This window comes from Onthophagus taurus, chromosome 7, assembly GCF_036711975.1.
Source record: "Onthophagus taurus isolate NC chromosome 7, IU_Otau_3.0, whole genome shotgun sequence".
Classification (NCBI taxonomy): Eukaryota; Metazoa; Arthropoda; class Insecta; order Coleoptera; family Scarabaeidae; genus Onthophagus; species Onthophagus taurus.
The window spans coordinates 37,208,853-37,234,303 of record NC_091972.1 but is presented as its reverse complement, the minus strand read 5'-3'; the positions used below and the strand labels follow the sequence as shown (position 1 = coordinate 37,234,303).

At 33.3% G+C, this 25,451-nt stretch overlaps 4 protein-coding genes and 1 long non-coding RNA gene across 5 annotated transcripts; 4 read left to right on the top strand and 1 right to left on the bottom strand.

Annotated features, from left to right (window-relative positions):
• Positions 1–1,260: 1,260 nt before the first annotated feature.
• Positions 1,261–2,615, top strand: LOC111424519 (androgen-dependent TFPI-regulating protein-like). The gene is made up of 4 exons (XM_023058078.2): positions 1,261–1,378; positions 1,687–1,845; positions 1,915–2,276; positions 2,331–2,615. The coding sequence occupies exons 1-4, from the start codon at positions 1,352–1,354 to the stop codon at positions 2,536–2,538; spliced, it is 756 nt and encodes a 251-aa protein (XP_022913846.2). The 5' UTR covers positions 1,261–1,351; the 3' UTR covers positions 2,539–2,615.
• Positions 2,616–10,115: 7,500 nt separating this feature from the next.
• LOC111424489 (UPF0585 protein CG18661) lies at positions 10,116–24,651 on the top strand. Its single transcript, XM_023058040.2, has 3 exons — positions 10,116–10,206; positions 11,909–11,958; positions 23,956–24,651. Exons 2-3 carry the CDS (start codon positions 11,954–11,956, stop codon positions 24,572–24,574), a joined length of 624 nt encoding a protein of 207 aa, XP_022913808.2. The 5' UTR covers positions 10,116–10,206; positions 11,909–11,953; the 3' UTR covers positions 24,575–24,651.
• On the bottom strand, positions 10,205–17,843 carry LOC139430823 (uncharacterized). Its single transcript, XR_011641195.1, has 3 exons — positions 17,772–17,843; positions 17,274–17,722; positions 10,205–10,293 (listed from the first exon to the last, which is right to left on the bottom strand). It is a non-coding gene; the product is annotated as an uncharacterized lncRNA (long non-coding RNA).
• On the top strand, positions 10,243–11,958 carry LOC111424474 (dnaJ homolog subfamily C member 21). Its single transcript, XM_071198159.1, has one exon. The coding sequence runs from the start codon at positions 10,370–10,372 to the stop codon at positions 11,813–11,815; it is 1,446 nt and encodes a 481-aa protein (XP_071054260.1). The 5' UTR covers positions 10,243–10,369; the 3' UTR covers positions 11,816–11,958.
• LOC111424482 (uncharacterized) lies at positions 18,771–23,879 on the top strand. Its single transcript, XM_071198160.1, has 4 exons — positions 18,771–18,959; positions 23,001–23,218; positions 23,266–23,551; positions 23,618–23,879. Exons 2-4 carry the CDS (start codon positions 23,012–23,014, stop codon positions 23,620–23,622), a joined length of 498 nt encoding a protein of 165 aa, XP_071054261.1. The 5' UTR covers positions 18,771–18,959; positions 23,001–23,011; the 3' UTR covers positions 23,623–23,879.
• Positions 24,652–25,451: the final 800 nt, after the last annotated feature.

Sequence of the window (25,451 nt, the reverse complement as noted above, 5' to 3'; positions counted from 1 at the left end):
ACCTAAAAATTTCTAACGGTCTATTTGCGCGGAATTTTTTGTACAAGAAAAAGCTGTGCTCTCACATATAGAAGATCATAATTTTTGGTAATTTCTCCACCGATTCTCATCCTGCCTACCTTATTGTCTTCTAAAAAGAGCAACCTTTACGTAGAAGGTAAAAAAGAATTTTTCTGCGACTCTACACGGATATTGAATGAATTTTTGGTTCACATTTTGTCCAAAAAAATCCTTTTTTTCACATATTATGGGCCATTGTTTTAAAACTACCGAACCGATTGGAATAAGCATTAATACCATTTATTGGCTATACGATACTCTTTAATTTGATGAATAGCACCACCAGATCGGTCATCTCTAACTCGAGATATGCTGCAAATAGTCAAAGTACCTCTAAAAAAAAAAAAATATTCATAGCTCCAAAACGTATCCATAGAAAAAATTTTAAATGTGCTTTTTGAGTTTAGGGGACGAAACTACATAAGAAAAATACAGTGGCGTCAGATGTACATTTTATATATTTTTTTTTGTAGACTAGTGTAATCTTCTCTTTTGAGATTATCCTTTCGTTTGTGATAAATATTCCAGTCCATGAGGTTCAATGTGCTTATCTGCCTATTTGGCATTGAAGTCGTTCATCAAGATAATAAGTTCCTGTTTAGGAACCGAATGTGAAATTGTTATATATAGTATCAAAGACCACAGGTAATTAATTAATTCAAGTGATTCAAGTAATTATGCATTATTAAACGTTTTTTAATGATTTAGCAGCAATTATTTCGTTCCATTAAATATCATTTGTATGATTCATCAATAATATTTTGTCTGAAGGAGTCAATTATCGTTTTTTTTTGCAAGATAACATAAATAAACACTTTTCTTCAATTTACGTACGAATTTTTTAATCACTCTCTTTGTTATAAACGATTTTTTAAATAAATCTTTAACAAACAAAATAATCACACACTCCAAATATTTTATTTTATTTTTTTCGTCTAAATCTACGCCAACACATTTCCTAACAGACAAATAAAAATTCGAATTGCGTCACTTACGGATGCGATCGCGTCTACACTTATCAAATCTCTCGAAGCGATTTTTCAAAAACAAACCAATCGTTTTAAGGAATATAACGATAAAAATAATAATAATAAGGATGGCTGTAATTAATAACGAAATATTGACCTTAAAGCGTATTTTGATTACAGACTACATCCTTCTATTTGATGATAATAAAATCTACGTAATTGGGTATGGTGCGTATATAAAAAGAAGAAACCCTAAAGATTTTCGATTATACCGTTTTTGCTTTTAATTAGTGTTGATCGATTAAAACGTGTTAATTTATAAAATGGAAACACCAAAAAATAGAAACAAAGTAAGTAATTAAAAAGTGCAATTATAAACGTTTTTTTACCATAAAATTGATGATGATTTCATAAAATTAGTTTTCATAGAACAATTGTATAAATGTAAAAAATTTCCATACTAATAGTTTTGTTTTGATCCTTAATCGAAAAAATATGAAAACATCAATTATTCATCCATCATATAAAGAAAATGACACATTCATTATCTTTCATTTGTAAATCTAACTCTCTAAAAGTAAGTTAAAACATTCAAATTATTAACTATAAATTTTTATTTATGAATTAATTTAATTAATTAAAAATTGAATCTTTTTAGATGGAACGTTTAGAAGTTTGGGTCCATACATTACTATTTGCCCATCACTCCTTCGCCTCAATTTATTTAAACACCCAAATTGATTTATCCAAATCAAAATACGTCCAAGTTACCGATATGCAAAACTATAAATATCGATACTTTACCTGTTGGAACTTTGTAAGTTTTAATTCATTTTGGTTAATATTTAATTAATTTAAAGATTTGTTTCTAATTAATTAATTTTAGGTTCTACAAACTCTTTATTTGGGAATGGTGTGTTTATATCATCTATTGAAAATCTTTCCACAAACAAAATCATTAATAAAAACTCAAAAAGTAATCTCAAATATTCGAAGTTTCGTTTTTACTTCTTGGGTATTTCCAACTGGAATGTTAGTGGCTTCGATTTTTTGGACAGTTTGGTATATTAATAGGGAATTAGTGTTACCAAGTGCAGCTGATGAACTACTTCCATCGTGGATAAATCATTGCATTCATACCAACATCTTGTTCGTTTTGTTAGCAGAAATTTTCTTCTGCAAAAAGTTGCCTTCATTTAAGGATGCAGTAAAAGGGGCTTTAATTTTTTGCTTAGCATACAACGTTAAGTAAGTTATTTGATTGTATTGATGTATTTATGTGATTAATTTTTTTTGTTGTAGCTTCTTTTTTACATATTATCAAACAAGCAGATGGCTTTATGGAATGTTTGCGGTTCTTTCTTGGCCAGAAAGGTTGATATTTATGGCCTTTAACTTTTTACTATCGGTTATATTAATTCGAATAAGCATGGTTATACAAAGAAACATTCATCAGAAAAAATTATCTGAAAGTGGTAATCATAAGTTGATATCTAAAAAGTTATTGTAAATATTGTTTTTAGTAGTAGCTATTTTTAAGTATATTTGGTGATATTTAGATTAAGTAATTAAATTATTATTTTATACGATGTTTGTTGAAATTCTTAATTAAATAGTATATCAATAATGATTTATGAACACATTTTCATTTTCAACATCATCATTTCAACAACAATGTTTTGTGAAACTCCTGATCTCGCACTTTGTGAGAAACACCTTCCATCCCATTTACATGTGCTTTATCGATTTTCGACAAGCATACGATAAATAAGATATAAATAATCTAAGAATAATCTTATCGAGCTTTACAATACCAGCAAAACTAGTTAAATTAGTTATGCTAACTATAAGTGAGATTGTCGATAAAGTTGAAATCCAAAATAAGTTTACAGATAGTTTTATAAGTAGTCAGGAATTGAAGCAGGGCGACAGTTTTGCAGTACTCAATTTAGTCCTGGAATATGTCATGAGGCATTCTGTGAAATAGATGCTAAATGTATAGGAAGCCTAGAAATGAAGGAAGCCTATAAGGAGATTAAATTGGTGGCTAGTACAGTAGGGATGGAGGTCAATGTAAACAAAACCTAGATAATGGTCCAATCTCGTAGATACCAAATGCAACCAATTTATATAAACTGTCCAGGTTTGGAAGGAACAAAAATTTAAATTATCTGAGCTTAAAACACTCATTGATTCCCTAAAAGTAAAGAAATCGGTTACGATCTTATAACCGGATTGATTCTTAATTATATTCCTGAGCATGGGCTACGAATGATACTGCTTATTTTCAACGCAATCGCAAGAAAGATCATTCCCGATACAATGGAAGGTGACCCAGATAACTATGGTGTTGAAACCAAATAAAATAACGAGCTACGTGACATAAGTATACTTCCATTGCTTTCTAAAGTGTTCGAAAAGCTTTTATTGAAGAAACTGCAGAGCATCATAGTAAACAAAAAGTTAATTCCTAATTATCAATTTGGGTTTAGAAAACAGCATGCTACTATAGACCAAGTGCACAGAGTAGTGAGATCAGCTAGAGATGCCTTAGAGGCCAAAAAATGTTGTACAGCAGCTTTTTTAGACATATCACAGGCTTTCGACAGAGTATGGCGTGACGATCTTATAGTCAAACGTAAAACGTATCTACCTTATCCAGTATTGGATAATCATATGTGATGGAGAGATACTTTTTCGTTAAACAAAATGACGCATATTCAACCTCAATATGTTTACTGTAAAAGAAGTAGTTGCCCAGCGCAGTTCCAAGTACCTGCAAAGGCTGAAAATTCATCCAAACCGACTTGCATAAAATCTGTAGCGTTGGGCAACTATTAAAAGATTGAAGCGAAAGGACCTATCAGAACTATCTATTTCGGACTATACAGGGTCATCCACGACGACCGTCCATTAGAACTTTACAGGGTTCTGGCCAATACAAAAATTTGAAAATTCAGATTTAAGTATTATCAATTGCGTTCTCTTCGACTAAAATATTTTCAAATATCTAACACTTCCGGTTATACCGGAAGTCGCCACCTACATTATTTTTTTAAATGGAACACCCTATATATTTTTACATATTTGGATTTGCCTATTTTCAAGGTTTATGAATGACTCTACTTTTTTCAAATTGATTCGGCCGTTCTCGAGTTATTCAAATTTTTCTAGAAAAATCTGCTCCAGCAGACATAGGTTCAAAAAATCAGAGAACACTCGATTTTTGGGGTATCAATTTAAGATTCAGAACATGCTTAAGCAACATGATGGAGTATGTTTTGGTGCCGAATATGGCTGTCTAGAACGTTTGGTCACTTTATTATGGCACGTTACCTTTTCGAAACTTGGAAGTACCATAACTTCATTTCTTTAAATGGCACCCCCCATATTTTATTACTTAGTCGTCTTCGGTGTCTTATTTTACATCTTTTATATCCGATATGTCCTATACCTAACATTTATAGTTTGGGAAATAATTAGGGTTTATTGAAAAATGCACACAAATATCGATATTAAAGTATTTTCAGGTTCCGGGTACTTGTGGTTACACCGGAAGAGGTGACAATTTTCATATTTTAAATGGAACACCCTGAGTTTTATAACATTTTTCAATCAAAAATGTCAACTACAACGTTACTTTTTATAATTTATAAATCATCTACTTTGACTGCCGGAAAAAAAATTTTGTGTTGGGAATGTTGTTGTGGTTATGTATTATCAGAGGATCAGTAAGGAAAGAGTAAACAGTTTGACATTTGCTAAAGCTATGGTTTATTTCTGTTGGTGTGATGACTAGGTTACTTTTTGTAGTGATCTGTTCTCAAGAAAGCCACGTTTGGAATTTAGTAATGAGGATTATTTGAATTTGATAATAATTTATGGAGAGTGCAACCAAATAATTGCGCGTACGTGTCGGCTGCAACATACAGGGGCCTAAAATTGAACAAAAATTTCAAAAATGTAATGAAATACAGGGTGTTCCATTTGAAATATGAAAATTGTCACCTCTTCCGGTGTAACCGCAAGCACCCTGAAAATGAACCTGAAAATATTTTAGTAAAAAGTTGGCATCAAACACAGAAGTCTGCAAATTTTCAAAAGGCCAGTTCATATGGTTATACACTAGGTCACACTAGGTATTCATGGCACACTAGGTTAAATATCGATATGATATGTGTGCATTTTTCAAAAAAACCCTAATTATCTCCCAAACTATAAATGTTAGGTATAGGACATATGGGATATAAAAGATGTAAAATGAGACACCGAAGACGACTAAGTAATAAAATATGGGGGGTGCCATTTAAAGAAATGAAGTTATGGTACTTCCAAATTTCGAAAAGGTAACGTGCCATAGTAAAGTTACCAAACGTTCTAGACAGCCATACTCGGCACCAAAACATACTCCATCATGTTGCTTAAGCATGTTCTGAATCCTAAATTGATACCCCAAAAATCGAGTGTACTCTGATTTTTTGAACAAATGTCTGCTGGAGCAGATTTTTCTAGAAAAATTCGAATAACTCGAGAATGGCCGAATCAAATTGCAAAAAGTAAAGTCATTCATAAACCTTGAAAACAGACAAATCCAAATATGTAAAAATATACAGGATGTTCCATTTAAAAAAATAAAGTAGGTAGCGACTTCCGGTATAACCGGAAGTGTTAGATATTTGAAAATATTTTAGTCGAAGAGAACGCAATTGATAATACTTAAATCTGAATTTTCAAATTTGTATTTTGGCCAGAACCCTGTAAAGTTCTAATGGACGGTCGTCGTGGATGACCCTGTATATAAAAATGTTATTGTTTCTCATAACCATCTATTAATATGGTTTTCGTTTGGACCCATTATTGAGCGGGTCCCTACTGTGTTAGTATTATTATTATTATTTTTGTATTGTTAAACATACTGTTTATTGTTGTTGTATGCACAACAACACCTTCAATGATTTGATAAAAAGATTAAATCATTTTAACATAGATGAATGATATCATAATCTTAGCTGAGAACGAGATGCGGACGTTGGAAAGATTGAAAAAAGTTTTAGAGGTTCCTGAAGATCACGGAATAGAGAATAATTGGAAAAAAGGGAATTTTTAAAGTCTGAAATAGAGGTTATGACATCAATGCATCAATGCATTCGACCGTCTCCTAGAAAAATAGAAGCTGTCACAAAAGGGTCTTACTGGTTATTTATGAAAATTTGCCAAAAATTATTCAGATAGCCAAGCCGTTAAGTGATTTGTTGAAAGAAGATGAACATTTCTGTTTTGGAACAACTCAAAAGCAACTCAAGAACCTCTCCTTCATTTTGCCAGAAGCCCCTATCTTTAAAATTTATCAAAATGATGTTAAAACCGAGTTATATTGCAATACTTCTAAGTGGGGTTTTGGAGCAATATTTGAACTAAAACTAGAATTAATACCAGCATTACCAGTAGACCCTTAACTAGAAACTTTTAGATATTTTATAGTTTCGGCCAATTTTAGTATAATCCTTTCGCCTAGATATTACATATATATTTGTATCATAGACATATCCTGTTACAGTGTCACGTCCATAACTTTATCCCTCGTTTAGTAGGCTTCAAAGGGAGATACTATTTTAGACTAGACCTTTCCTTGAATTTCGTCATCGATTCATAGATGAATTGAAATGTACTGTCTGTTCTTGTTTTTAAAAAGGTGTACTTCAAGCAGGATAAAACCTGCTTTTCTGGAATATTGAAATAAAGTTTCGACATGAGAAGCATAAACCGATCCCTGGATATGGCTTCTGTTATTGCTAGATTCTGAAGTGATTTATTTCTCGACCAATACAGATGAATTGATGGCACACGGTTATAAGACATAACCAGCGCACATCCAGAATTACGTTGATTTCTCCTGGTGAATTTTTGAATCGCTTTCTTCTTTGGTTTTTCTAGCATTTCAAGACAAGATATTCCTTTTCCAAATAAATTTTGAAATAGGACCGGGATTCGCGGTAGGTTGTAAAACAACTGGAACACCATGATCGTCACTTTCGTTACTATCACTGCTTTCATTTTCTTGGTGGTGTTGATCTTCGGGCTTTGATTCTTCGTCAGTTGTTGAACTTTCAGACTCATTGGAACAAACGTAGTCCTCATCCATACTATCATCATTGTCATAGTAGGGATCAGCCTCTATATCCGACAAATTTTCCGCAATCTCAACTAATTCTTTTTCAGTCAGTGGACGTTTCATACTAAAAAATTGTGTAAAATCTGCTGATAGGAGCCACACGTGTTCGTAATTTAAACTAAATGTGACTCACACATAAAGTGAAGCCAGAAGTACCTACTAACAAATCCCATCCAGTATTTTTCAAACATTCTTTGGGATGTATATATTTAATATATCCCAGCAGTATTGAAACGGTTAATTGAAAATTTAACTAATAACATGAATCTAGATATCCGAGAACGTCAAGTACCTCGAATTCCGAACACTAAATAGATATAGAACTAGAAACATTCGGGTTTAACCGTCTTTAGACACGTGCGGCTAAACCCGAATGATTCTAGTTCTAGATCTAATGTTAGTTCTATTTCAGTAAAAATAGACAACAATTTAACGCTTAGTAACAATTAAAACTAGAACTAACACTAGACTTAGAACTAGAAAGTATCTAGTCGAATTTTTCTAGTTCTAGGTCTAGCGTTAGTTCTAGTTTTAGTGCAATAAAGATATAGTAGTACAACATAGTGATATTTAGCAACATCATATTTAGACTCATTTTAATGTTTTTTTCCAATAAAGAATACATCATAAAAGAACACCATGAAGTTGTCCATTTGTCTAACATATGATAACTAACTTCACATTTAAAATGTCAACCTCAATTTTGACATATTTGTAATCGTCGTGAAAAATCCTTTTCCGTCGACCGTGTATTTATATGATTTATAAATGTATACAAAATCATTCATTAATGACACCTATTAATAAACGATTTTCTATTAATAAACGATTTTAAGAAAGTCCGACCGAACTAAATAGTAGTCAATTTAATAAATATTCTCCAATGAAATTTGTAATACCGACCCAACCGACCACTATATCTATTCGGTAAGACTACAAAAATAAATTATGACACATTAAAAGTGAGGTTATTTTGCCAGTGACAGAATTGGGAGAAATTGGTTGAAAAGACGGTCAACGGAAAAATATTGTAACTAACTCGTATATTAAAATGCGATTAATTATCTCAATAATTAACGCGTTCGCTTCGCTTCGCTCGCTCACGCGTTAAAATATCTCGATAATTAATCGCCTTCATTAATAGACTTGTTGGTTAAATAACTATTAAAATGAGCCTAAACATGATACGTTTAATTCCAATATTAGCCGAGATATAAGCAACTTCCGGTTTGAAATGTCAATGTCATTTTGACAAATTCTTAATTTTTATAAAATGTCTTAGAATTTATCACAAAAACAAAAATACAATAAAAAATGAAAAATTAAGGTTGATATTAATATTTAAAAATTATGTTGCTAATTTCAATGTTGCCAACTTTAATATTTTTTATTGCAACTTTGTTGTTTTTCGAGATAAATGCATCATGTTTGAACTCATTGTAAAGGTTTTTTAATAAAGAATACATCATAAATCTATTTTGAAAAGAATCTAATATGGCCGCCACTTCCGATCAACCGGAAGTAGACCCATATTTTAAACATGGGGCGTTTAAAATTTTTTTAGCCTGTCAGAAAGGGAATTTAATTCTTTACAAATTATCTATAAACATTCCTCTAAGACGCCAGGCTAAACCTAAAACATTCCAGTTCTAGGTCTAGTGTTAGTTCTAGTTTTAATTGTTATTTAACCCTAAATTCTTGTACATTTTAATTATTGATCTAAATTTTTTTTTTTTTTTTGATTGAGTCCACTTACCTTGCTTATAATTTCATCCATTTACCCATTTTGAATTAAATACAACTTTTAAATCCAATTAATTATGTTTTTCATTAAAAAACTTAAATTCAACGTCAATTTTGACAAGCAACTGCAATATTTGGATCTTAATCACCATGGTAACCGAGTCAAGTTGGATAACCTTAAAATAATAAAATTTTAATTCGATTTTTTATCAATTCTAACCTAATTTTTATTAATTTTAAAACAATTCGAATTCTTTACGATTATCTCGCATTTTTTTTAATATCTTTATATTTTTGTGTATTGCTTCTTAAGTGAAATACACTGTATAAATAAAAACATAGAAATGACAATTACATAGATGGCATGTGGCGCCATCTGTTGGGGATATTTTGGAATTATTCAACTAAGATCCGAACCACTAGAATACAGGGTGGATTGGGTTTATATATAAAAGCTCCAACGACAGAATAACTGCTTGGAAAGTGTTTGGAGCCATTATGTGGCTCCAATTAACATTCCGACTGGTTGGGAATTCCTCAGATGCCTGTCAAATAATGCATAATTTTTAAAGTTGAAGTTAGCGGCAAATTTAAAAATATACCACAAATTGGAATCTATTCTTTTTAAATTAAAAGAATGATACTGGTAATAATTGTTATTGCTGTCTCTCATCATTCCGACTATTAATAATAAAATTGTTAGTTTAATTAAATTATTTCAGTATAGACGCTAGTGCCATCTTACGGTGGGATTTCATACAATCAGTCCTAAGTTCTCCTTGTGGTTCTCCTGGGTTCTCCTATCAAATATCCCTGGTGCTGGTCACAACAAGGCCTTTGCGGGGGGATACATTCATAATAACAGTGTTTATAGGGAGTTTTATAGAGACCTAATACAGGATGTTTACTCAACGGACCTTGACTTATCACATTGATTACAGCGCCATCTTTTAATAATCATTTTAAATCTGCAGCTGAATTTATTTTTTTTAACATTTAACAACATAAATAAAACTCTTTCTTGAATATTATTCACAATTATAATTTTACCCTCTTCAATATTATAAAAAAATTAACTATTTTCATGAAAAGAAATAAATATACAATAATTAATAACGCCATCTTTTAACTGTCATCTCAAACTTGATCCGAACTGTTTTGCTGAGTGTTTTCTTTTACATTTTCCAAAAGGAAAATGTAATTATTTCCCGTAAAAATCTTTGATGCACATTTCCAATCGTGGCCGCTTCAACATTTCAACCGGTAAGTGCATAAAATCACATAATTTTCTTTAAAATGAGCTTCATTCGCGGCTAACTTCCGTGTGAAAACCCAACGTAACCTGAAAAACTTCACACCATCATCAGATAAGTTTTGCGATAAAATTTTTGTTCGGTTATTCCCTCATTACGTGCACAAAATCAAAATGAAGTGTTATTACGAAATTTTACAAGTTGATTCTGAAGCAGACGACGGAGAAATTAAAACTGCGTATAGAAAATTAGCTTTAAAATGGCATCCAGATAAAAACCTGGAAAATACAGAATTAGCTAAAGAACAATTCCAGTTGGTTCAACAAGCTTATGATGTTTTAAGTGATCGTCAAGAACGTGCTTGGTATGATAAACATCGAGATTCGATTTTATATGGGGCCAATTCTGATTATCAAGACGATAGCTTAGATGTTTTCCCTTATTTTACAACGTCTTGTTTTAATGGATATGGGGATGACAAAGATGGGTTTTATGGAGTTTATGGAAACGTGTTTAGTCAGATAAATGAGGAAGATATGAAATTTATGGATAATAAAGACGAATTTATTAATTTACCTCAATTTGGGAACTCTACGAGTGATTATGATGATGTTGTAGGTCCTTTTTATGATTATTGGATGTCTTATAGCACTAAAAAAACGTTTACTTGGTTGGACCCATTTGATATACGAGGAATTGGAACTAGACGAGCTGCTAAATTAGCTGAGAAAGAAAATGAGAAGGTTCGACAGAAAGCGAGGAGAGAAAGAAATGAGGAAATTAGGAATTTAGTGGCTTTTGTAAGAAAAAGAGATAAAAGGGTTCAAGCTTACAGGAAAATTTTAGAAGCTAAGAAAGTTGAAAAGAGGGAAAAACAACAAAGATTAACAAAAGAAAAAAAATTAGAAAGAATTAAACAATTAAATGACTCAGGTAACCAAGCTGAATGGATGAATTTTGATAATGTTAAATCAGAATTAGAAGAACTTGAAAAAAATTTAGGAAAAGAATTCGGTGATGTTTCAACAGACACAGATGATGAAATTAATGAAGAGGAATTAAATAATCTATATTGCGCCGCTTGTAATAAAATGTTTAAAAATCCAAATGCCTTTAGGAATCACGAAACTAGTAAAAAACATAAAGAAAATGTTATTAAATTAAAAGAAATTATGTTGGAAGATGAGGAAGAATTCGAAGATGTTGAATCTGATTTAGAAATAATTGAAGAAATTCCACAAAAATCGAAAAAGAAAAATAAAAGTAAAAAAAATAAAAATGTTTTTGTTCCTGAAACTGAATATGAAGTTGAAATTGATATGGAAAATGAAACTTTGAATGCAAATGATTCAATTGATACAGAAAAGGATCAAAATGAAGATGCCCCTTTGAAGATTAAAAAAGAAAAACGGAAGAAGAACAAAGTTAATAAAGAAAGTTCCGGTTCGAATGGTGCAATTAAAAAAGAAATTAATACTGATTTGTGTTGTGCTAAATGTAAAAATGAATTTCCTACCAAAAATAAATTATTCGATCATTTGAAGAAAACTGGACATAGTATTGCTTTATCGCATGTTAATAAAACTAAATCAAAGAGGGAAGATATGAAAAGGAATTAATTTTTTTTTGATTTATTTATGTGATACTATTATTAGTCTTTAATTAATAAAATATTTATGGAATTCATAAACAACTTTTTTTTATTTTTTCAGATTAGAATAATCCCTAAAGTTTTCTTATCACCTTTAAGAAAAAATATGAGGTTAGTACTCTTTTTTTTTTGATCTAGAATCTATACCTTTTACAGTATGATTTCACACTTATGAAATATGATTTCGCACTAGCGAAAACAGATTACATGCAAATGAAATTTGATTTCGCACTAGCGAAAACAGATTACATGCAAATGAAATTTGATTTCACACTAACGAAAACAGATTTCATACAAATGAAATTTGATTTCTCACTAACGAAAACAGATTTCATACAAATGAAATATGATTTCACACTAACGAAAACAGAATTCATACAAATGAAATTTTATTTCAAACCAATGAAAACAGATTTCACAGTATTTAAATATTTAATTAGAACATTATTTATAACAAAAAATTATTAAATTAAATTTAACAACCAATCTAGCAACCAATAAATTATTAATTATATTTCTTGAATGTTTTCTTGTTGTAGTGCTGCTGCATAATAACGTTCTACATGATTCGAATATCTTAGTAAGTGTTGTTGTTGAACTTCTTGAATTGCTCTATCTGAAATTTCTTCTAAGATGCGCATTCTATATTCATGAAGTGTTAACCCTTGATTATTAACGCGTCTGTAATTCAATATTTCTTGCATTCTTTCTTGCATTTGCACTTTTACGGAAGATTTGAAACTACTCCATAACAACTCAATCGGATTTAGTAAATAAGAATATGGAGCAAGGCGTACTATTTCTATATCTTCTTCGGGTTCAAGTTCAGATTCAAGATTTGAATGTACAGGAGCATTATCAATAATAAATGTTGGCTTCTCGATGCCATCCGCAGTGCAAGTTGCTATTAAGCGACGCAGCCATTGTTTACAGTCGTGAGCTTTGTAGGATCCTCTTCTATGTTCAAATGAGATAATTCGCATCGCACTCATTGCCCCAATGCAATGTAAATTGCTTCCTTTACAAGCCGGAAGAATTACGTGTGCTTTATGACCTATTTTGGATCTACCTTCTTTTCGCCGACAATATAAATTAAAATTTGTTTCATCGATCCAAATAAGAGTTCTACCATTTGCTCGACTTTGTAATATTTGGTTTACATACTCTTTACGCTTGACTTTGTTTTCCTCATTATTCATATTTACTATTTGTGGTCTTAGTGCCTTAAGTGAAAATAATTGCCCGTCCAACCAGTTTTTCATTGTGTTTTGGCAAACGTTAACTTGAAATTCATTGCTAACATGATCACATAAGCCTTTCAATGTTATTGTAGAATCTTCCTCAATCCATCTAACCAATGCATCGGAAATTGCGGCGGTCTTTTTGGAAGAAGCATTACCACCTTTCTTTTTTGGAAGTGATTGATCTTTTTTCAACCATTCATAAGCAGTACGAACGTTCACTCCTAAAGCTGTAGCTGTAGCTCGCCAATCTTTGCCTTCTTCGTGTGCTTTTATAATTCTTTCTCTATCACTAATTGATATTTTATTATATTTAACACGAGACATTGCAAATGTAAAATCAAAACTTATGATATATTTTTATGATTGTCACAAAATGTCAAATAATTTTCATTCAAAATTAAAAATGATATTTGCCAAATATTTATTTAAATATTAATGAAACCAATATCTAATTATTAATTATTAATTGTGAAATCTGTTTTCATTGGTTTGAAATCAAATTTCATTTGTATGAAATCTGTTTTCGCTAGTGTGAAATCAAATTTTATTTGTGTGAATTCTGTTTTCGTTAGTGTGAAATCAAATTTCATTTGTATGAAATCTGTTTTCGCTAGTGTGAAATCAAATTTCATTTGTGTGAATTCTGTTTTCGTTAGTGTGAAATCAAATTTCATTTGTATGAAATCTGTTTTCGCTAGTGTGAAATCATATTTCATAAGTGTGAAATCATACTGTAAAAGGTATAGAATATTTTTTAATGGATAAAGAATAAAAATCTAACTTGCTTGTTAATATAATACATATTACAATTCACAAAATTCACGGTTTTATATGACATTGATAATAATATTTAAACATCCTTTGATAGATGATACAATATCAAGTATTATAAAACTATGAAAATGCGATTGAATTACAGCATTAAATACAACTTCTGATTACACAATTATATTGAAATTCTATATCGAAATGTTTATTACGACTAAAATAAAGATATACTATTCATGGTATCCCACATAAGTGGCAAAGTATGTACAGGATGGTTCAAATTCGATGTCCGAATAGGCTAACTCGAAAACTATAACAGTTAGAAGAAAACTAGCTGACATGTCATGATCTCGTTTTTCGAGAAACTGCTAATGCCGAAAACCTCATAGCGCTATCGTCTTTTGTTTTTCCGCTAGAGGCCAAAATTGAAAATATCGTAAAACACGCAAATGTAATTATCTTGGTTATTATTATAGGTGAAGTATTATAACTAAGACATTATATGGACACGTTTTTACAGAGAATTTGACGACGTAGTCAAAAAAAATTTTTCGGTTTTAGATTTTGAGATATTATGACAGTTTTCGTTCCTTAGTTTACGCCCCTTCAAAAATGGCGAAAAATTCTAAATTTAGTTTAAGTATGACTTTATGTTTTTAGAAAATGCCACGAAGTAAAGTAGGACAGCCGGTCAATAAAAGAAATTTATCATTGGTAGTAGAAAATGTTGTGCACAAATTCTCTGTTGGTCAAGCCGCTGTAAATCACCAAATTGCTAAGATAACACTACTTCATCACTTGAAAACTCATCAATTAACAATATCGCTCTATTTAAGGATATCCAAGGAAAAACTATACCAATTTTTGACTGTCTAGCCCAGTGGTTCTGAACCTTTTCGTGGTGGCGGAACACTTTTGACAGTAATACAAAATAGCGGAACACCATCTTTAGTTAGAAAGGCTAAGATCGGGGTTGCCAGGTTACACACAGAATCTCGTGAGCCATGTATGAAAAATCGTGAGATGTTGAAATTTGTTTAAAAATCACTCTTTAGGATTCAAGTAAAATAGTTTAGACAACGTTTATATACAGGGTGTTTCGGTGACTCGGGGAACAAATGTAACCACATGTACTAGAGTGAAAATGATGACGGTTCATGTAAAAAAAAATTATTAAAAGTCCTCAAATTGCAAAGATACAAGCCACCAAAGTAAGGAAATTTTAACACATTTTTCTAAATATCTTAAACACTATTTATGGTAAAGCGGTAAAATTTGGCACAGTGTAAACTAATACCACGTAAATCATTAGACAATTTTTGAGTTGCATTGATACGCGGGAACAATGATATACAGGCTGTTCCTAAAGTTTGTTTGCTCAGAACTTTTTTATTCTATCATAACCCTACATTTATTTTTGTAGTTTCTAATAGTAAATTTAGTTTAGAATTTAGTTTATCACTCTTAGTGAATATGATAAAAACCACCGTTTTCGTATTAAATGCAAAAATGTTAGGCTTCGAATACACTTTTTTAGTGCTATTATTGAAATCGGAACTCAACTTATTTAAATATCTAGATATATACTAGATATAGTATTAGATAATACATAGTACGTGTAGTGTAAGAGTGATATAGAAGTTAGTGCAAAAAGATTAAAACATTGACACTGATAAGGCCTTTACAGACGGACGTTTATGCCCGCGTTGATGTTTGCACATCCAAAAACGTATGCTAGGTCAGCATACAGACGCACGTACAAAATCCGCAGTTTTGCTTAGTGGCTGAACGATGTCCAAGGAAGTGGTTGACTTAGCGTTGGCAGCAGTGGCGTGCGCTAATGTGCTCAAAATCAAGAATAAAAAAAATAAAACTCGCCGCGTGTGGTGTAAAAATTGGCTTCTGTAACGGCAAAGGTTTTCTCACATTAACCTATTGGCAGAATTGACAATAGAACCGGATGATTGGCGTAATTATCTTAGAATGGACGAAGATACTTATTCGCTACTGTTGAAGATGGTAACTCCATTGATACAACGTCAAAATACAATCATGAGACCGGCAATAAGGGTACACGAACGATTAACTGCAACCCTAAGATATTTAGCGACTGGACGAAACTACCAAGATTTGAAATTTACCACTGCAATATCTGCACAATCCTTATGTACAATAATTCCGGAAACATGTGAAGCTATATATGAAGTGCTGCATAAAGAATACATGAAGGTAAGAAAAACATTTATTTTAGAAAGTAACAGAAGCATGATTGGGTATTAAAAAAAATATATATTAATTGTTCATACAAATCATGTGAGACTATATCCAGAAAAATACGTTGAAGTCGTATTTTGCTCAGCCGAAGATTCAAAAGGAAACTGATAAGTTAAGTTATTTGTTGCTAATTGGTTCAAATCGTGATGGTTAAAGGTGTTGCTGCGTCCTGTTGGTTGGATTATTTCTGTTATAATTTTCGTATTTTCGGAAATTTTTCCAAGTTCTGCTTGGAATCATTTTCAGTTCCCTACAACAGAAGAGGAATGGACAACTATTGCTGAAGGCTTTGAGAAACTTTGGAATTTTCCTAATTGCGTGGGGGCGGTAGATGGTAAGCACGTTCAAATAATACCGCCACCAGGTAGCGGAGCATATTATTATAATTACAAGGGCTACAACAGTTTAGTTCTTATGGCCATATGTAATGCAAATTACGAATTCATAATGTGCGATTTTGGTATCAATGGTCGAATATTCGATGGAGGAGTTATTGTACATACTAAGTTTTATAAGAAACTGAAAAACGGAACTTTGCATCTACCAGACTCAGTAAATCCACAGAATAGTCAAAGACAACTGCCATTCGTTTTCATTGGTGATGAAGCGTTTGCATTACGTTCTGATTTCCTAAAGCCCTATGGGCAGAAAGATCTTAATCATGACAAAAAAATTTTTAAATACCGATTGGCACGGGCATGAGGTAAAATTGAAAATACATTTGGCATATTAGCAGCACGATTTCAAATCTTTTACACTCCTATCCGGATACGCTTAGAATCAATAGACAAAGTGGTACTGGCTTGCTGTGTACTTCATAATTTTTTAAAACGAAGCTGCCCCAACATATACACACCACCTGATTCTGATTTCGAAAAAGGAAGTTTGCAATCAGGTCTGAGAGCTAATCCAAGTCACCTTGCCCACCTGCAACGTAGCCATGGTGGGAACTTTGGCAGTGAAGCAGAGCAAGTGCGACAATTATTTATGCAGTATTTTAATGAAGAAGGAGCTGTATCGTGGCAAGAAAGAATGATATAGTGACAGCTACAGTCTGTATACGTCACTAAATAATTATTTTCAACAATTAAGGGTTCATTAATAAAGTAAACAACGACTACTTTTAATTTTTTTTCTTACCTCTCTCTCAGTCTCAGCAACACTATCACCTTCCTTCCCGTTCATTACTTTCGTCTGCTACCACATTGTTGTCGTCGTCATCACTAGGGATGTTCGAAGCCGACTTTCTAGGTTTGTCCTGGTCTCGGAGAAACAGCAGTAGGTCATAGTACCACAGTGAAGGTACATAAACTTCATCGGTACCCGCACCACTTCTTTTGGAGTCTAGAACCTTCTTATTTTCCCTACGAAAACCTCCTCTAAGACTATTTATTTTAGTAATAAATGAAGCTTTGGTCGCATTTGGCTGAACAACCTGCAGATTCTTGATCAGCATTTTGTAGGCGTCGCTTTTTTTATTTTTATCCAAATATGCTTTGGTTTTTATATGCCACAGACAGGTCAGTTCCCTGTACATTTCAATGAATTCACGCAGGAAGTCACGAGAGAGTGTTCTACAATCAGACATTCTACAAAACAATAAATTTGCGAATCAAATTTCATAAACATGGAACTTACCTGGGCACTGGACGCTACTGATGAACGTCGCACAATTTACATCCACACGTTGAGACTTGAGAGCGAATCCCGACAGCCGACAGAAGTTTTGTGCGTCGTTCTTTTTGAGTGTGCACTCAAACAGGTGACGTTCTTCTGCATACACATTAACGTTTTTGTATGTACGTTTTTGAATGTGCATACATCACCGCGGACATAAACGTCCGTCTGTAGAGGCCTATAGAGCAAGTAAAAATTGTGAATCGTGTTTGCTAAATGAGATGACTAATTAGCACTAATAAAGAACCAAGAAAAAAATTTTTGCACAAAAATAAGTGGATTTTCAAAGTAGCTGCTGCAACAACCCAACTACATATTGAAATTACTGTAATAACACGAACACACAGGTTTGTGCAAAATGGCCAGAATATTGACACTATTAAAGAATGGAGGTAGAAATGTTTGCAGAAAGGGACGCAGAACTTTGTAATTTGAACATTAACACAAAACTTTTTGCAAAAATTTAAAGTAATAAAAAATAATGGCAGTTATCCGAGAAAAGTGGAAGGAAGGTTTCTAGTGCGTATAGAAACACTGGCAGAATTGTTTGTCTTTTTGCAAAATGATATTCACTTACACCGACAAGAAGCTTTTGTACGAAGAGGACAACAGTGGTCATAACAAAATACTCTAAAATTTCTTTAGAAGAATAAGTAAGAGGCTCCTACACAGCAGTCAAAACCATTATCGTTAATAGAAGAAGTTCAATAGTTAATAGAATAGAATAGTTAATAGAAGTTAATAGAAATGTTCTGTAAAATGTTAACAACACTTAAATTTCATATATTTCGTTACTATAGCTAATGGCGCTTTTAAGTTATCTTATTTACTTACATACATACAGTGAGTAAAATCCTTGGTAGAGAAATCTTTCTAGAAATGAGAAGATTTACAAAAAAGTCAACACGATCATATGACAAAAAGTTTCACTGGAGAGAGAAGAATAGCATAAGAAGAGTTGATACTAACAAAGAACTCTCAAATATTTGTAGAAAATAGGATAATTGACACTGACGTTTTTATAAAAAGTCAAAAATACTGCCATTATCAGAGAACACTGGGAAGAAAGTTCTTGCAAAAATTCTAAAACGGCCACCCTTATAAAGAAGAGTTTGACGCTTATAGAAAATACTGGCTGACGTATTAGTAGTAAGTAAAAGCAGAATAAACGACACAAAGAACATTGACACTGATATTGTTTCAAAACAACATAAACATGTACAGGTGTTCCGATTCGATGTCTCACAATCTAAAAGAGATAGAAAAAAAGTAGCTTACATGTCATGATCTCGTTTTATAAGAAAATGCTAATGCAGAAAACTCTAAACCGCTATCGTTTTTTGTTTTCGCGCGATCGGCAAAATGTCTTTATCAATACTTATAAATAACGAGGAATAGAAAACAACAACCCCAGCAAAGATAAAAGAAATCCTTCAAAAGCTAAGAAGTAATAAGTCACCTGGCAGCAATAAAATCCCTGCGAAACTCCTAAACAGCGAGGAGGTCAACTGATTTGGCAGTAACATTAATATACGAGCAAATATGGAAAAAATATAGAAGAATTGCCCGTGAAGTGGAATGGGGATCATCTGTCCTATCCATAAGAAAGAAACCTGTTGAAGTGTGAAAATTATAGAGGTATTACATTGATGCCCTATATAGCCTCAACATCAAGAAACAACTGGTGGATCTGGTAACAGTGACAATAAGGAATGTCAGATGCGTCAGAAAATGCAAAATAATAACTTAGATAATATAAAAGTAAGTAACTACGTCATAGAGGCGCGCTGCCATGTTTAATGTTTAAAATATGCCTGGAAAAGACTATTAGGGATGCTTCTCTTCGAATCTTACAATCGGCACTGAGAATTTGGAAGTGATGCAGGAGTTTACGTACCTTGGTTCCACCATGAACTTAAAGAATAAGTGTAATAATGTGATAACCTATCACATTATTACCCGTGGTTATATACGGTAGGAAGATATGTACAATTAGTAGCCAAGACGATTGAGAGGTAACATGGCGACTATGAATCATACCAACCATTAGGATGACACTCATTAGAAACTGTATTTAGTAATGGTATTATGATCTGAATATTAAGTTAATTTACGGCAAAGGTATGGATCAGCTGCGAAAATTTACGGAGCCTTAAACGGAAAGATATAAAGGCTAACAATTGGAACTGCCTCATATGGTAAAAGTGGTTTGAAACTGACTGCGTTCAAACAACTCCGAAACTATTATGGCCTGGAAATCAGGAGAAATACGAACATAGAAATGCTATGTATTTCTTTCAAATGATACCAATCCATGGCATGAGTTTTGCCCGAAGGATTAAGCTATGTGGTACTAATATGAATAATGCAGCAAGTTCAAAAACGAAGATTTTAAGCACAGAAACTATCAGATGCTAGAGTAGTCTCGATGATTCACTCTGTACTATGGAGATATTGTTAGATTTGCGTAAAGCGTTTGATTGGCTAAACTTGAACATTATGGCATAAGCGGTCTTTCACTTCAACTTTTTCCATCTTACCTACAAGATCGAATTCAGAAAGTAAAAATAAATTCTAGTTACAGTCCACATGGAAAACTATCCTGTGTAGTACGCCAAGGTACAGTTTTGGGCCCACTTTTGATCCTAATTTATAACAATGATCTTTTGGAAGTAGAACAACATAGTTTCAAATGTTTTATCATTAGCCAGAGACGATATGAGAGTTTTGTTAAATTGGCTTGATACCAATAAACTGTTCCTCAACTTTGAGAAAACTAGTTTTATCACTTTCTCCATACACGCTGATTCACAACTTAAAGTCCCTGACGTTCTGATACACAACGACTTCTGTCAGCAAATTGATTATGATTGTCCTAAGACTACTAAAGTTAGTTCTATGAAATATCTCGGTGGATTAGTATTTCAGGTGGAATGTGCATATTGGTAATATGTGCAAAAAACTAAGATCAATAATGTTCTTGATCACAAAAATGTCACTGCATGTGCCTAGCGCTTTCATGAAGACATATTATTTTGCAATGGTTGAGGCAAATTTGAGATACAGCATTATTGCTTGTGGAGCAACTTCAGATATCTACTTAGGAAAGTTACGCAGAATCCAAAGCTTGATTTTAAAAATTATTTATTAAATACACTGTTGGAAATAATTCACGAGCACACCCTGTATAATCTGAACGCGTGTGTTTAGCGCAATAAAATTTGGTATGGAAGTAGTACTAAAGTAGTGTAACTTACTCTCACATGGAGAGCGGCACAACTCTGCTGGGAGGAGAAACATCAATAGCGAGAGTATCCCCCGTGAGCTTCGCGTACCATCGCTACACGACGTGGCATGGAGTCTATAAGTCGCTGTATTGTAGCAAAAGGAATGGCCAACTATGCCACCTCAACTCGCCTCCATAGCTCCTCAACGTTAGCCGAGGAAGCTAGATAACGTAGAAATCTCCGACCAGTCATGTCCCAAACATGTTCGATTGGATTCAGATCCGGAAAACGAGCTGGCCTAGGAAGCATTCCTATACGGTGCTCTTCCACAAAGGTCTGTACAATACGCCCTATGTGCGTTCGGACGTTATCGTGCATGTATAACAGACCTGGGCGCCGCCGAACATAGGGAAGCACAACGGACCGTAGCACCTCATCTACGTATCGTTGACCCGTCATGGTCTGCTATACACGCAGCATATAGACGTGTACGTCCACCATGTGTAATAGCACCCCATACCATAATGCTCGGTTGTCGGTGGATAGGGCATTCTTGCACGCACTGCTCGAGTAGACGATCACCACGTCACCGACGAACTAAAATTCGCGCATCACCGGTGCTCAATTCGAATCTTGATTCGTCGGAAAACAAAATGTCTCTCTACTCGGCAACCTACTAATGCCTAGCGTCGACCCACTCGTGACGTATGCTGCGGTGCTCGGGTGTTACTGGAATCCGCTGTATCGCACGACGCGCGCGCAGTCCACTATCTACCAAACGCCGCCATACAGTTCGCGTAGTGAATGCGCCTTCTCCTGCCGGTGGCCAAACAGCTCCAAGTTGCCTTGAGGAGGACGCACACGACGCTAAAGCGCTGAGCACAAGAGTGCGATCCTCGTGTGCTGGGGCCGCGGCTGTAGGTACCTATGTCCTACTTCAGACTATTCTCGCCATGCCCGTTCCATTGCCGATAACCGATACACCCTCAATGTGCATACCCTCAAACATTCCTCGCTCAAACTCGCTTAAGTAACGCGATCGCCCATCCATTGCGCACAGAGTACGATAACAATGTGGTTCCTCACACCACACTAAAAACGACCGGTATTTTCCATCCACTTCGGTCTCCATAGCGACGGAATGTTCCACTTGGAAGAGCGGCTCAGTCAATAATGCCGCGACGGAACAACTCGAAACTCGATGAATAAACTCGTCTACAGTAAACCTTTGTGCTCCGCAAATATCATGGATTTATCTTCACGCGTTCAGATTATATAAGGTGTGCTCGTGAATTATGTCCAACAGTGTATGAGATATTGTCTATGTTCAAACTGTAATAAAATATGCGTTACAATACCCGGAAATCCAGCTGTAGACTATCAAGCAGTTATCAAGAGCATATAAAGCGATGGGTCAAAAATGTTTTACGTGTTATGCACCTAATGCGTACCTACATCAAGTTTAGAACATTGCTGAACATCACATTTCTATGAGCTCGAGGGGTACTGTTAAGACATGGTTGAAAACATGGTTTTTGTAAGGTTTCTTACCCTAAAGTTTCATGCTTATGAGCTACATAAGCTAAATTCCTTCCAGATACGATGTTAGTTCATCTAATTCTACATATTTGCCATAAAATCACACTTCATACGATTCCTTTTATATGTTCATCATTTTGGATCTATTTGTTGTATTTTCAGCCATATTCAATAACTCCTTAACTTTGTCCTCCACTTAGCTCCTTTCCTTCAAAAAATATATTATCTTATCATGTAATAGTCTATAAGTCTTTGGAGAAGGAAATATCCACATAAATCTGTTTGCACAATCTTAACCTAATTTCATCTTGATATTTGATAAACTTCAAAAAAAAATGTTATATCTGCTTTAATTAAGATTAGTGACTTTGAGTTGTTTCATTATTTGGCTAATTTCTATCTTAGTTAGTATCCTTGTTATTAGAATTACTAACCATGAGAAAGTTTAAGAAGCGCGAAGCAAACATGAGTTATTCTCAAAAAGCGGCGTTAGTTGCTTTTATGACAGATCACGCTGAATTTCTACAAGGTAAAGTAGCAGGAATAGAAAGAAAGGAAGAACGAAATAGATTATGGGAAGAATTAACTGTTTTATTGAATAACATTGAAGGTGCAGTTAAAGATTCTACAAAATGGCAGAAGGTAGGTGAATTATGAGAAACATATTTTTTGCTCACAATTACTTTTAGGTTTGGATGAATCTAAAAAATAAAACAAGAAGGAAATCTCTAGAAATAAATGCGTTAACGACAAACTGCGAAGCTGGACCAAATACGGTGGTGAAATTGACAGATATGCAACGGCAAATACTTCATCTAATGACAAAGGAGTCCGTTGAGGTAGAAATGAATATGAAATTAGAAAGTGATATGTCTTTTGAAGAACCAAAAATTATTCCTACATCATGTGTATCGATAGAAGAAATAACAACACAATGTTTCGAAGATGTATCATTGTTATCCACATCTACCACAAGTGCGTGCATACAAATCTAAAAACTTTTTAACGTTTATGATTATTATAAGAATTTTGTTACTTTAGGTTAAAGGGGAAGTACTGAAAAATTGCAAACAATTTTAAATATTAACGTACAGGATATAAATAACACTTTAAAAGAAATATTGGAAGACAAAGAAAATACGAAGCATTCGACTGAAAAAAATGTTGATAAATTCTCAGACTTCAACACCAATGTGACTGATATAGGAAACACTTTAAAAGAAATATTAGAAGAAAAGAGAAAAACAAACGTACTTTTACACGAATTAATTAATGTATTAAAAAAATAAAATGTTTATAACAATTTGACTTTCATATTACCTAAATTTTAATTTTCAAAATAGTTAAAAAAATTCTTACTTCATTTTTTTCATTTTCAGTAAAAAAATATTTTACCCAGCCACCGAAAGAAACAAACCCCACATCCTCAAAGTTCTTCAAAACCATCTAAACGAAACTCAACCAGGAAATCTCCTAGAAATAGCTTCAGGAACCGGACAACATGTTTCCTTTTTTGCCCCACACTTTCCCTCCATACAATTCCAACCATCAGAATACGACGGAAGCTTATTAAAAAGCATCAAAGCTTTCATAGAAGACACCGCAACGAAAAATATACGTCCTCCTTTAGAGATTGATGTCACAACTAAATCGAAAACTTGGAATCTCCCCGTTGAAAAATTCGATTATCTTTTAAATGTCAACATGGTTCATATAAGTCCCTATAAATGTACGGAAGGATTGTTTCAAAATGCCGGGGATGTTTTGAAAGATGATGGTTTGATGATTATGTATGGGCCATATGCGAATAATGGAGTCATTGAACCTCAGTCGAATATCGATTTTGATAGGGGGTTAAGATCGCAAAATCCGGAATGGGGTTTGAGGGATATTGAAGATTTGAAGGTGTTGGCGGATAAAGTTGGGATAAAACTTTTGAAGGTTTATGATTTACCATCGAATAATAAGTGTTTGGTTTGGGTTAAAATAGCATATTGAGTATGCTAATTAGTTATAGATTGTACTGTAATAATATGTTATGTAATATTATTTCTTTGAATAAATTGGCAAACTAACAGATTTAATTTCAATTTGCCTTTGGACCGATTTCTGTCGGACTAACTCAATACAGGTGGTCCATTTAACGTGAGACAAGCGATTATCTCGAAAACGCTTCATTTGACATAAAAATGAACCAAATGAAACTTGTTCTGTGCGAAGGGGGAAGCCATAGGACGATAACATTTTTTGACCTTGACCTTATTTGCAAGGTCATATGAAGGTCACGACCAATTTGTAACGGTACCCCATATATTTTATTGTAAAATCTGAATCTGTGGATAAAAATAAAGTAATTCAAGAAAAAATTTTACTGTGCGGTTTTGCCAGTACAACGTCAAAACATCTGTTGAAAAAAATTGAAACTTCTTCAGAAACAATTAACTAACGTTTATAATCTAGCAAGAACAACAAGAGTTCGCGGAACTGCTTATGTCGGCATTTTCAGAATATCGCTTTCAGAGACTTAATTGGTTGAATTGTTTTAAAATGTAACAAGTAAAACTAAATTTGCATAAAAATTACATTAAGGCAAAATGTTTAAACTAAATCATTAAATCATGGATACTCTAAGTGTGGCAGAAAAAGTCGAAATGACTTTTATTTATGGAGAAAGTGGCAGAAAAGTTTTGTATCGAGAACGTTTTTCTGAGCGAAATACGCCTTCGAGAAGTACCATTTACAGAGTTGTGAATGATTTCACTAACACTGGAAATGTGGAATCAAGAAAAAGAACTCGGCGAGCAACTGTGACTACGGAAGAAAAGGAAATTGCGGTATTAGCTAGCGTTGAGGTAAATCCTCAAGTTAGTACTCG